Below are 12957 nucleotides of genomic sequence, written 5' to 3'. Positions count from 1 at the left end.
TATGCAGTGATGTAATATGTGACCACAGAGGTTCAAAGCAATGGCATCTTGTCAAAGTGCATTAGCATCACGTCAAAGTGTTAAAGTCAGCAACTAAATCCAGAGTTAGGATAGAAACCCACTAGTGGGGTGATGGAGGGGAATTCTTAAAATGTGACATCATGAAACCTTGCCTTTCTTGTGCCTTCTGAATAAACACACTGAAAGATGTCATTCTCCCTCTCCGCCAATGTACAACATCCTATAGCCCATCTGCATCTGAGGGCATCGGGCAACAAAAGCCGAATAAATCTATAGATCTGCAACTCTCCGCATGGCCTAAACATCACAAAACTTCAGCTGAGTTTCATTGGAGGAGCCACATTCAATAAACATCATGTTGCTTTTAAGCCAAAATAGATCTGTGTTAGGGAATTAGGGTTAGGGTTTGCAAGATGGAGCCTTGCAAGGGTCAAATAAGGCCTTCTACCTCCACAACAAAATCATACTATGTCTATACAGCTACAATATGTGATGAGAAGGCAGTGTATAGCCATTGGTTTGAATAGTTTTGCAACTGATAGGGCAGCCATCTTGGCGTTGTCATGGCAAATGGGGAACAATATCATTTGGTGGTCAAAAATGTAAAGCTGCTTGTCAAACTATAAAGCCATGTCAAAGACTGGGAACGTTTTTTTCCCATTCTTTCTTGTTTCTTGACTATGAAAAATGCAAACGCTGTGTAAGAAAGGGCCATTATACCAGGCTTTAAGCTTGATTGCACGGAGTCATTTAAAAGATTAGCCGTCATTAAACGTTTCACTATAATGTTCCTCTTTTTAGGGGTATTATGAGAAGTTCCTCTATTTAAGGGGTATTAGACTGTGAAGGTCTGCAGAAAGCTTTGGTCTGAGTGTGCTGGCACCAGTTGTCACTGTAGGACAAATGGGGAGAAACAATGATTGTGGGCAAGTGGTTTCATTTAGAGTTGAGCTTTTCTTGAAAGGAAACAAACAAAGTCACTTTCTACCCATTCTTGTCTGAAACACCGATCTGATTTAATGCACAAGTTTGGTGAAAACACCAGTTTGAGTTGTAGCACAAAATAAAACCAAACAATGAAACTGAAAACATTTCTTCCGTTCCGTGTGAATGAATGAGGCATGACTTGGTCCAAGTTGGTGGTCTTTGTCGCGTCTTAACCGTACTGAGCTGTTACAGCCTCAAAGCAGTAAATTCTAAAGGGGTCCACTGTTCATTTTAACTGCAACCGGATATGTTCCTTCATACACTCTTTAAACGCCTTCCTCTGGGCCTATGACAGCAGTTTCTCACATGTGCCAGACGAGCTGCTAAGTAACGACCATAAGTGAAACATATGACGCCCTTGGAAAACGTGAAGCTTTTACTGTGCCTTCATTGGATACTATTAATCATACTAAAAGCCCAATGGTAAGGCATGATGCTTTGGCACGGCTGTAGATTATTTATGTTGCTAATGTATTGCAGGTTCACAGTTTGTGCCAGAATTTAGTCCAGAGGACAAACACATTGCTGTGGACACATTACAGTTCTACGGAGCATTTTGTGAGGATGAAAGATATAAAAAAAATAGAACATAATTAGCATTACATTAAGCGGGATATGTATCAAGCCATGTATTGATTCACCATATGCTGTATATGCAAACTTTGTACTTGAGCATAGCTTTGAGTAAATGGTAAAACTTGTCACTTGCCTATATTTCAATGTAGCTTTATGCCCTTGAATCAAGGGCCAATGACAAGTTTTCTATATATCTAGTAGGGGTGGGGGGGGGAAATCAATTCACCTATGTATCGCATTTTTTTTTATTTATAATTTTGAAATACATTTTTAATGCCAGAATCTATATATTTGCTCCATTTGAGTCCATGCGGAGGTAGTAGGAAGTTATCGTTTTTATTGTTGTCTGAGTGACGTGACGTCATATCCGTTCCAACTCCGTCAACCAAAACAAACTAGCCGGCAACAACGGGCCGAAACGAAAGAGTGAAAAACGGCGGAGGTTCCGCGTGGATACGACCTGCACCCACACATGTTAAATCCAAAGTGGTAAACCTTAAGTATGGAAACACTTTGGGTTTCACTCATTGCCAGGAAAAGCAGAGCTAGACATCATGGCTAAAGATGCATGCTAACTCTGTCCTGGACAGGAAACATTATCGTATTGCGGTAACGTGCGGTCATGTCAGCCGTCATTCGCATCTCCGTGGTCAAATCAGTCGATGCTACAACTATAGAGCACCCATATACTGACATTTTTGTTAAATGCATTCAAACGACCCCGATGGAGCTGACCATGGATGTATACAGAGAACGGAGCTTACGGGAGACGGACTTGGCGAAGTTAGCGGAAGTCTACATGTGTGACTACGTCCGTTTTTCAAAATAAGGTGTCTCTGACCACATACATGCTGAAAATCAAACATTCTTACTCTATTAATTTAGATATTTTCTAAAATAAAAGTCCCTAGAAGTGTATGATTCAACTTGTTCCCATGGTCTAGTGTTAAAAAAAGGTAACAAAAAAATTGCAATAAATCGCATTATCGAATCGCAAACCTTAAATATCGCAATAACTATCGAATCGGCAGCAAAGTATTGTGATAGTATCGGATCTGGAGATAGGAGATTCGTCACAGCCCTACTATCTAGTATCCATCAATCTGTTTAGATGCATGGGGAGAAGAGGAAAGGAGAGGAACAATGGAACAGGGGGAAAGACCGGTACAGCAAATTAAAACTAGAATTATCGCCTCACAGGTCAAGTTACAGTTTACGTCCATGTCCGTGTAAAATGTCATCACTTCATCATTTTATCCTATTAGACATTTGTGTGAAATTGTCATAATTATCATATGAATTCTTGAGTTATGGCCAAACAACATGTTTTGTGAGGTCACAGTGACCTTGACCTTTGACCACCAAAACCTAATCAGTTCATCTTTAAGTCCAAGTGGACGTCGGTGCCACATTTGAAGGAATTCCCTCCAGGTGTTCCTGAGATATTCACATGAATGGGACATACGGACAGACGTACAGCTGGATATACGGACAATCCAAAGACATAATGACTTCAGCTACGGCTTTCGCCAGCACGGAAAGCAGAAAAACAAACTATAATGTTCTCTTTTACAATACATAGTAATGTAAGAGGTTGAGCTGCGTCTGCAAGGACTGAAACACACACACACACACCAAGGAGGGATTACGTCAGCAGAGAAGCATGAGAATTCATGCTAGTGGTTTTATATGGTCCATGGACCACTGCTTTATCCCTAATCCCAGAACCTCACACACACACACGGACATAGTCTCCCAACACACACCTTCCCAAACTGCCCAACCCTTCCTATATGCCCGTCCTGGCTTCATGTGCGGTTTATGTGTGTCTGTGGTTAGGCATCTATCATGAGCTGCCTAAAGGAGGGACGGGGGGTTGACTGGAGCACTGTTTCCCTGGCAGATGGTAATGATGAAAAATGTCCTCTCTGAAATCCAGTCCGGCACGGGCTCCCTGCCAGTGGATGTATACGCCATTCCCACACAACCAGGAGTCATGGGTAATGCCGCTGTCCGGGCAGGACAGTGCTGTGTTACATTGAAATGTTTGACAAGGAATGCTTAACAGGAATGTGTGGGTCACACATCATGTGACAAGTGACGACAAATCTGATGTCAAATATCTCACAATACAGCATGTAAAGGTGCTCTAATCAATACTTTTATACCAACAATGGATCAAATGCAGCGTTGCGTCAGGAAGAAAATGTTACGTTTCTGCAAACCACAGATATGTTGAATGTTGACATTTTTGCGTTCAGTCAGAGCAAGTGACGTAGTATATCGTGCGACCGTTATTGAAAGTTACGTGGTATAATAACGAGTATACAGTAACCAAGGAAGTCCACAAAGGTAAAAAAAACACATGACTTTCACCCAGGAGACCACTGTTCCTGTCCCGTGTGAAAGCAAAAGGAAACGCTGAGTTTACTCTTTTACCGTTGTTTCACGCACCAATGTTTCACGTACCGTTGTTTCACGCACCGCAGTTTCACGTACCATAGTTTTGTTTATGTAACATTATGTAAGACAGTCTGCTAAAGGCGTTACATTGTTGCGTTATTATTTCAACAAAAAAACATGACGCATTTTCTTGTTTTGTTGCCTCAACCTAACCAATCGTTTCACAACGTTAACCACGTGTCATTGTGCATTTCTGCAAGTCAGATACGGGGCTGATACAGACCCCCCTCAAAAATGAGATGACTCATCTCAATGGGTTATCCTGATATAATAAACTTCTTTCATAATGAAACATATGTATGAAGCGTTTTTTGGGATTCAGGAACGTCAACATTAAACGGATCCCATGGTTTGCAGAAAAGCCATCATTTTCTCTGCCGGCTGAGTTGTCCAATGACTATGTGAAATGTGACTCGTAGTGACGACAACGCAGTTCCCCTCGGCTCTATCGAGTGTTTTAGCTTCTTTAAGCCGAAGCCACAGCCAAAAAATGTCCTCAACTTAAATCCAAAAATCTAAAAGTTGTGTTTAATCCAATTATCACAAATCAACTCCAGTATAGGAGTACTGGGCTTCTGGTTCTCTGCGCATATAATGAAGCTGCCATGTAGATTATAGACTGCTGTGCACACTGTACTTGATGGGAACCTGGAAGCTGCAGGGTACTGTACATACACAATGCAGAGAGCCAGAGATGTATATAGCCAGGACTGATTTGACTCACTGGCCTGGTGCAAAACCGTTCTACAGTATAACTAGAACGTCACAGGGATGACACCAGCAACAACCAAGAGGACCTGCATCTGGCTGCCATTGTAGTTCTATTGAACTACAGTACATTAATGCATTTATTTGCAACATATTTGAATGACTAAACACATTTTAAGTCTTATCTTACATAGTATAATGGTGGTGTTGGCAGCACTTCATCCTCCTAAACAAATAAGAATCCATTAAGAAGCTATGCACCACCACAGACAGGGTTGACAGGAAAAAAAAAACGTTGTCAGCGTACAGTTCTACCTTGCAAATCCATGTATCTCACACTATGCCCTTATTCTCTTTCTCCAAAATTTGAAGCAAATCGGAGGCAATTGTGACTCACTCTACGTGCCAAAAATTCCCAAAGCGCTGTCGTTTTTTCTCACGCCTGGGGCGATGTTTTCTGTGCAACAACTTTTGTGAAACTGCGGCTGACTTCATGGCTGCAGACACACCGACATGGAAATCAGTGGAAGAGAGCTTACACACACACACACACTTTCTCTCTCTCGTGAAAAACATAATACATATTTCATAGATGAAACACTTTCTACCACAAATGTGTGTTCTTTTTCAAACTGTGCTTTGAAAATTGGGTCAGAAAGGGATGAATACAGACACACACGCACATACAGTACACACTAAAAGTACCGTCGATAGGTGCTGAGAAGAGAAGAGAAGAGGCATACAGTACAGCACGCCACCGCTGTCGTTCCAGCCATGACCATGGGCCACCAACCGCAAAACATGGTAAGCCAAGGAGACCACACACAGACACTCCAGCCCTCCAGAAAACAAGCAGTGCTTTACATTACATCCACACATACATACAACGTCTACAGTGATACGACAAACACAAATTCCAAGCTCTTACATGCTCACATTCCTGTCATCCATACCAGTTACACATACTAGAAGCAGCGCTGTGCACACACACACGTCATGATTACTTTTTCAGACACACATATCCATACAAACTGTACATCTACTGCATGAATGCATGTGCAAAAAACACATTAAAACCTACTAGTACCGCAGCAATGCCAGGATGCATACATGCCAAAAAAAAAAAAAAACACATACATCTGAGAGCACTTAAAGCTTTCTCTTTCTCCCTACCGAATAAAGCAAATCCATAATGCGGAGGGTTTGCTGTGAAACAGAGCACAGCACAAGCCAACACTTGGGACAGCCAGGCGCTCCAACAGACAACCAGACATCAGCAGCTCTTTTCCCCCCTCTTACAACCACACTCCTTACCTGAAACACTGCGGTGGCCATCCTCTCTCAGTGTGTGTGTGTGTGTCGTTCTCTCTTTCACTCTTTGGTTCTCTCTGTGTTTTTTAGTGCTGCATGGTCCTTTCCCCCCCCTCTCTCTGTGCAGCAGAGAGGTTTTCTCTGCGCTCTCCGATCCAGATGGCTAAAGCTAAATCCACTCACTGTTACCTTGGTGCAGCACGGAGCTGGAGGAGTGTACAAGTGTGTGTGTGTCGGAGAGAGAGATAGATAGAGAGAGAGTTGGTGTGTGTGTGTGTGTGTGTGTGTGTTTCAGGCTCCAGGCTAATAGGTCTGGCCAGTCTCTCCCTCTCTCACTCCTCCTCCAAGAAAACGAGCATAAAAATGTCTAAAGAGTCTTTATGTGAGCGCGAGAAGTGCAGCCAAAGGCAGATCTCAACATCCCACAACTGGAAACGGCGCAGTGCAGCACTCGGCGCTGAATAAGCAGGCAAAGTCTGGCTACGGGCTAGAGCTATTTCCCCCTCTCTCTTTCTCTGCCTGAGGTTTTCTCCTCCTCCCTCTCGTTCAGTCTATTTCTCACCCTCCTCCCGAAACGGGGAGACACACGAGTAACGAGAAAGGAGAAAAAATATTGAACCGAATTTCCCAGGGAGATCAGGGGGGAAACGGGACGTGAGCTCGGAGGAAACAAAAGCACAGCTCTTTTCTTTCTCTGTCTCTCACTGTATTTCTCTCTCTTTCACACACACACTCATTCCTCGCAAGCTCATTCTTCATTCGCTCCTTGTTATCAGCTTCTCAAGTTACAGGTTAAATATGAGTTGCCCCCCCCCGCTCCACCCGGCTCTTTTCCTCTCTGACTTTCCCTCTCTCTCACACACACACACACATTATGATACTCACACACTCGCTCTACAGCTGCAAACTAGAGAGAAAGTAATGTACCATGAATGAATCCATTGACTTCACGGCGACTCCAGAGTCAGACAGCGTCAACAGCAGCGTGGAGATACATACTTATCAGTCACCAGCTCAGCATGTCTTTCTACTCACAACACCAATAAATCACGTAGATTCCAAGAGTTCAAACTCTGTCTCGATATGCTGATACAATGAGATATGAAAGTGAACTTTAAAACCTGAAAACACAACAACATTGTTGAGTACAGTACAATACAGTAAGCCAGTTGAAGACAACTGCTGATCACTATTGATTCATTCATTCCTATGGATACAGAAAAAAATCATATATGTATTAATTATATTACCTGGAATGTATTGTCTTTAAATTAGGGCTGTCAATCGATTAAAATATTTAATCACAATTAATCGCATGATTGTCCATAGTTAATTGTGATGGATCACAAATAATCACACATTTTATATCTGTTCAAAATGTACCTTAAAGGGAGATTTGTCAAGTATTTAATACTCTTATCAACATTGGAGTGAGCAAATATGCTGCTTTATGCAAATGTATATATTTATTTATTATTGGAAATCAATTAACAACACAAAACAATGAAAAATATTGTCCAGAAACCCTCACAAGTACTGCATTTAGCATTAAAAATATGCTCAAATCATAACATGGCAAACTGCAGCCCAACAGTCAACAACAGCTGTCAGTGCGTCAGTGTGCTGACTTGACTATGACTTGCCCCAAACTGCATGTGATTATCATAAAGTGTGCATGTCTGTAAAGGGGAGACTCGTGGGTACCCATAGAACCCATTTTCATTCACATATCTTGAGGTCAGAGGTCAAAGGACCCCTTTGAAAATGGCCATGACAGTTTTTCCTCGCCAAAATTTAGCGACAAGCTAGTATGGCATGGTTGGTACCAATGAATTCCTTAGGCCTTCTAGATGAATGCCAGTATCTTCACTCTAGCTTTAAAACTGAGCCCGCTACAACCTCCGAAAGATCGATGGCATTAATGCGTTAAAGAAATTATTATCGTGTTAACTTTGACAGCCCTAATTTATTTGTTACATTTTGTTTTACAAAGTTAAGAAAGCGATGTTTAAGTCACTTCCACACAGTGAGGCTTTACGCTTATTAATTAAACTCTGGTATCGGATCGGTGCTCGGTATCAGCCGATACCCAAAGCCCAGGTATCGGGACTAAAAAAAGTCAGATCGGTTCATCCCTACTCTGGTTTGCCAGATGTGTCGCCGACCTGTCATGCATTGCAAAGTATACAGCATGTTTGTCCCATAATACTTACTGGAAAAGACGCTGATCAGAGCACTGAGACTCAATCAAATCAGTAAAATTGTGAGCCAAAACAATGAGCTGAAAGATGCTAAAAAAAAAAAAGCCCAGTAGAGCAGAGCAGAACTGCTGATTCAGGTCATGATTCTCTGTGGATTCCTCACTAAAAGCGACTTCTTTCACGTTGTGATTTAATCCACTGGCTTTAATCTCACCTGGAATTCATGATGATAGTCAGGTAGCCTTAAAGTGCAGTCAGTGTTCTGGCATTTTAATTGTGGTTTCCTCAGCCTCACCAGCTATTATCCAGTAGCAGACAAAGGGACATTACTGAAGAATGTTTGGTGCAAATTTGTAGCATCATTAAGTACTACGCCCCAACATGGAAAGAACGGCCACCTTCTTTGATGTTGCTCGGAAGTAATTACACGGAAGCTACTTCTAAAAGTAACACCTTTATAGCTGAAGTCGTGTTCACCAGATGTCGGCCCAGTGAGCGTCATTTAATTCACCATTAATGACAAGGGCCAGGAAGGAAGCGAGGGCTGCCACGGAGGAGACATATGGTTTATGGTAACAAAACAACATGCTTGTTTATGTGAGATGCACACCTTTAATGTAGAGACCAGGCTGAACAGAGGAACGTGGGAATTCCCCCCTTGTTTTTTTTGGTGTCTGTGTTTGTCCATGTGGTTATGACTTACTGTACTTAGAGCTTTGCGTCGCCACACTCACTGCAATGCAATGCAATTTCCAACTGTGACGTCTTTGTGTGTTAGGGATTGTAAAGCATGGGAAAGGTCTGTCTGTATTTGAGGCTAATATGTTTTTCTTAGTCTGGTCTATTTCCCCGTGTCCTGGCTTTTATTACCTTCGTGATCCTGTGACTGCTGTCCATTGGCCAAGGGTTCTTAGTACAGTATTAGCTTGAGGAAGACATTATCTCAAGTAAGTTAGACCACTAAATCATTGACAGATCCCACGACATCAGCATGAGTCCTTCCTGTATGCGTGAGTGGACAAACGCACAATTTGACTTTTCAAATGTGAAAAACATGAGGGCTCTTCCGGAAATGTTGAGTGGTAAGCAAACCAGAGCAGATCAAGAGACCAATAGTCCTATGCAGATTTTGCTGTAGGGTGAATGAGCAACCCGTTCTCACTCCCCAACTCGTCAAAAACCGCCGTTTGGTCAGCGCCCCTCGGCATCGTAAAACCGACGCACGGAGGCACCATTTAGCAACAGTATGTGAGGAACCGGGCTTTCAACAAACTCCAATGTAAACCCCCAGCCGTGGCGTTATTCAACGGTTGGAGCAAGTGCCGTAGTATTAATAGCGTGACAATCCGCTAAGGGCAGGCGAGAGAGGTGTGAATGGGTCAAACAAACACAAGACTTTCAACCAAGGAGGCCAGTGTTCGTAAAAGGACACTATGCATGTAACAAGCGTAGATTGACACGCCATCCCCAGTCTATCAAAAAGTAACGCAAGAGGGGTACCCCTTGCATCCGTATCTGATGCCAGGAGGCACTGACCAAGCGGCGATATTGACGAGTTGGGAGAGAGAATGTGTCAGAATGAGAGGAAAAAGAAAGAGACAAGGACAGGAAGAAAACACAAGTACAGTGGTCTTGAGAAAAAAGTAGTTAATGAAAAATCAACAGAGAATAAGACAGAAAGAAAGGGAGGGCGTATAGAGAAAGAGGGCTGTCTGGGTTAGGTCCAGTTTCACGAGTCTGACTCAGGCTTTCCCAGGCAACAGCAGAGCCGAGCAGATCACTGTCCCCCAGCGCCCAGTGGAACGTTTCACCAACGCCCATGCAGCGTACGGACCAGATTTAACATGGATTTTTCTCCTGGATGGTCATGATTAGGCAGCAGGAGCTCAGACACAGTGGAAGCAGGCATGGGATGGAAAAAGTTGTCACTTTGAATCAAAAGACGGGCTGGAGAACTTGAACAAGAAAAAGAAAAAAAGGTCTCAGAGCTCCTTCAGCATGTAACGAAGAGGTGTCCTCAACTGAGGCATTTCACCCACAGCTGTTGTAGTGGTCAGGGAAGATTAGCGTTACCGGAAGAGAGAGCGCAAGCTCAGCAACAAAAATAAAAAGATTGAAAAACAATTTTTGTAGGGCAATTAAATCTCATGTAATTTATGCAATGGCATGCTCTACCAAGTCATTTCCCTCACTTCTTCCTTCAATCGCTGTCTCCTGCATGCACTTGGCCCATTGTTGACATTCTTTCCAGCAACTCTTGATTACTCCATCATGTTAAAGGCTGGGCGTTCCTGTTTGTTTTTCTCTGCTGTATCTATGCACATGTCGCTACCATGCAGTTACTAAATACATGGCCATGAGCCACTGCTGCTTGTGTAAGCCATTCACTCACGCACTGGAACAAGGATGAAGCTCACAGATCACTGATCCTGTTTTGCCTCTCGCAGCTACAATCATTCCCATTGAGATTGAGCAACAACAGCAACAGCAGCGTTTGTTGACGAGGTTAAAGCTGCAGGATTTTGGTCAACAATGGATTAAGTGAGTATGTGTAATGTGGAATATGTCCGGCACAACAAACGCACAGAGAAATATCACCAGACTCTGCACTTCCTGTCAAGTCTACGGAGCACTTTGGCGTTGTTTTGCTCAGTGTTTTGGTTTTACACAGCCTGCGACTTTACTGTTACAGTTCAGTCTTGTCGACTTCAGGTGGCCTGAAACATGACTCCAATCTGTGTCTGCTGAATGTTTAAATAAGCAACATGTTAGCCGTAACAACTCTATAAGGTGATAATATGTCAATGTTGAGTTTACTGCTGTTTTTTGCTGCCCCCAAGTGGCCAAAAAAAAATCAATTAGTGCAACCCTCATCCTACCAACCTATTTAACACACAAGGACTACTGACTGGGGACCCCAAGAATAAACTACTGTAAGAAAAAGCCATCATAGCAAAATGTGCTAAAATTGAGTGCTTTTAACTGGGGTCCCCCAGGACCCCAATACATTGATATTTAAAAAAGCACTATTCAAATCAGAAACATAAAAGGATGATATGAAGTCATTAACAAATTGATTGACAAAGTCATAAAAATTGGAATGATGGCATAAAGCAAATTACAAAAAGTATACCTCTGGGGTCTGCAGGTTCACTAGTTGGTAGGAATAATGTTAAAGTCTTACTGTTCTCCCAAGGCTGCCTTACCTTCAACTAGGGCTGTCAAAGTTAACGCAATAATAACACGTTAATGCAAATTCGTTTTAACGCCACTAATTTCTTTAAAGCATTAACATTAACTTGCTATTTTTAGGTTGTAGCGGGCTCAGTTTTAGAGCTAGAGTGAAGACACTGACATCATATTAATCTAGAAAACCCAAGGAATCCATTGGTATCAACCATGTCATACTAACTTGTTGCAAATTAGGCTAAATAACGCTCCAAATTTACGCTAAATTTTGGCGAGGAAAAACTGTCATGGCCATTTTCAAAGGAGTCCCTTGACCTCTGACCTCAAGATATGTGAATGAAAATGGGTTCTATGGGTACCCACGAGTCTCCCCTTTACAGACATGCCCACTTTATGATAATCACATACAGTTTGGGGCAAGTCATAGTCAAGTCAGCACACTGACACACTGACAGCTGTTGTTGCCTGTTGGGCTGCAGTTTGCCATGTTATGATTTGAGCATATTTTTGATGCTAAATGCAGTACCTGTGAGGGTTTCTGGACAATATTTGTCATTGTTCTGTGTTGTTAATTGATTTCCGATAATAAATAAATACATATGTTTGCATAAAGCAAGCATATGTGTCCATTCCCATGTTGATAAGTATTAAATACTTGACAAATCTCCCTTTAAGGTACATTTTGACCAGATAAAAAACATGTGTGATTAATTTGCGATTAATCACAATGAACTACGGACAATCATGCGATTAATCGCGATTAAATATCTTAATCAATTGACAGCCCTACCTTGAACATTACAATATATCTCTAAATATGACGCCTTTGCCTGCACATGCTTAGACTCAGTGAAGCATTGTCATCCTCATCATATGGAACTAATCGAAAATCCTGATGAAACTACAATCAGAAACATAATTTCTCAAATTAGAGGCCGTATGATTCATCCCGTGCTGGTGTTGTTGTTGTGTTCCTGCAAATGCTTGCTGTCATAAGGAGGAGGGCAGAGCAGCGAGCATGTGTTCTGTCCTGTGACTGCTAATTCAATTCAATTAGCCTCAGAGCTGTTGGCTGGCTCTGTATTTGAACAGACTATGAGCTGTTTACTTGAGAATACAGTACAAACAGACACTATGGCAAAGACCCAAGGGAATGTTTTTGACGCCACCACCCCATCCATTTCATGTTTGCCCTCACTCCTTCCTAGCCCTCAGTCTCACGGCGATATGAGTTCACCCTCCCCACCGCTCCCCCCTCTCACTGCAACTCCCATGTCCCACTATCTGCAGAGCCGCCACCGCATGGAAAAGGAAGGAAGTTGTTAATGTTCTTACTAGGATTCAATACCACGCCGACATCTTTGAAACTTCACTTGGGGTTATGTAACGCCTCCTGCACACACAGTACAGTCAGAGAACAATGTGTTGAGTCTTTCTAGAGTTTATTTCACTCTGGTGTGAATTATCTATCAGGAAGTTAGCTCTGTGATTACATTCAAGT

General features: G+C 42.4%; 1 protein-coding gene across 8 annotated transcripts in view; it reads right to left on the bottom strand.

The window, feature by feature from the left end:
- Positions 1–12957, bottom strand: part of tns1b (tensin 1b) — a 205480-nt gene that overhangs the window by 104688 nt on the left and 87835 nt on the right. Inside the window, exon 1 of one of the 8 annotated variants that reach the window (XM_037790817.1) lies at positions 6070–6835. The exons of the other annotated variants lie outside the window; for them this stretch is intronic. Coding sequence (XP_037646745.1) covers positions 6070–6090 — 21 coding nt within the window. The 5' untranslated portion in view covers positions 6091–6835. Of the gene's footprint in view, positions 1–6069; positions 6836–12957 lie in introns of those variants that run through there. 8 annotated transcript variants of the gene reach the window in all.

This window comes from Sebastes umbrosus, chromosome 13 (assembly GCF_015220745.1).
Source record: "Sebastes umbrosus isolate fSebUmb1 chromosome 13, fSebUmb1.pri, whole genome shotgun sequence".
NCBI classification, from domain to species: Eukaryota; Metazoa; Chordata; class Actinopteri; order Perciformes; family Sebastidae; genus Sebastes; species Sebastes umbrosus.
The sequence above is the reverse complement of the archived record's forward strand: the minus strand, read 5'-3'. Positions and strand labels throughout refer to the sequence as shown.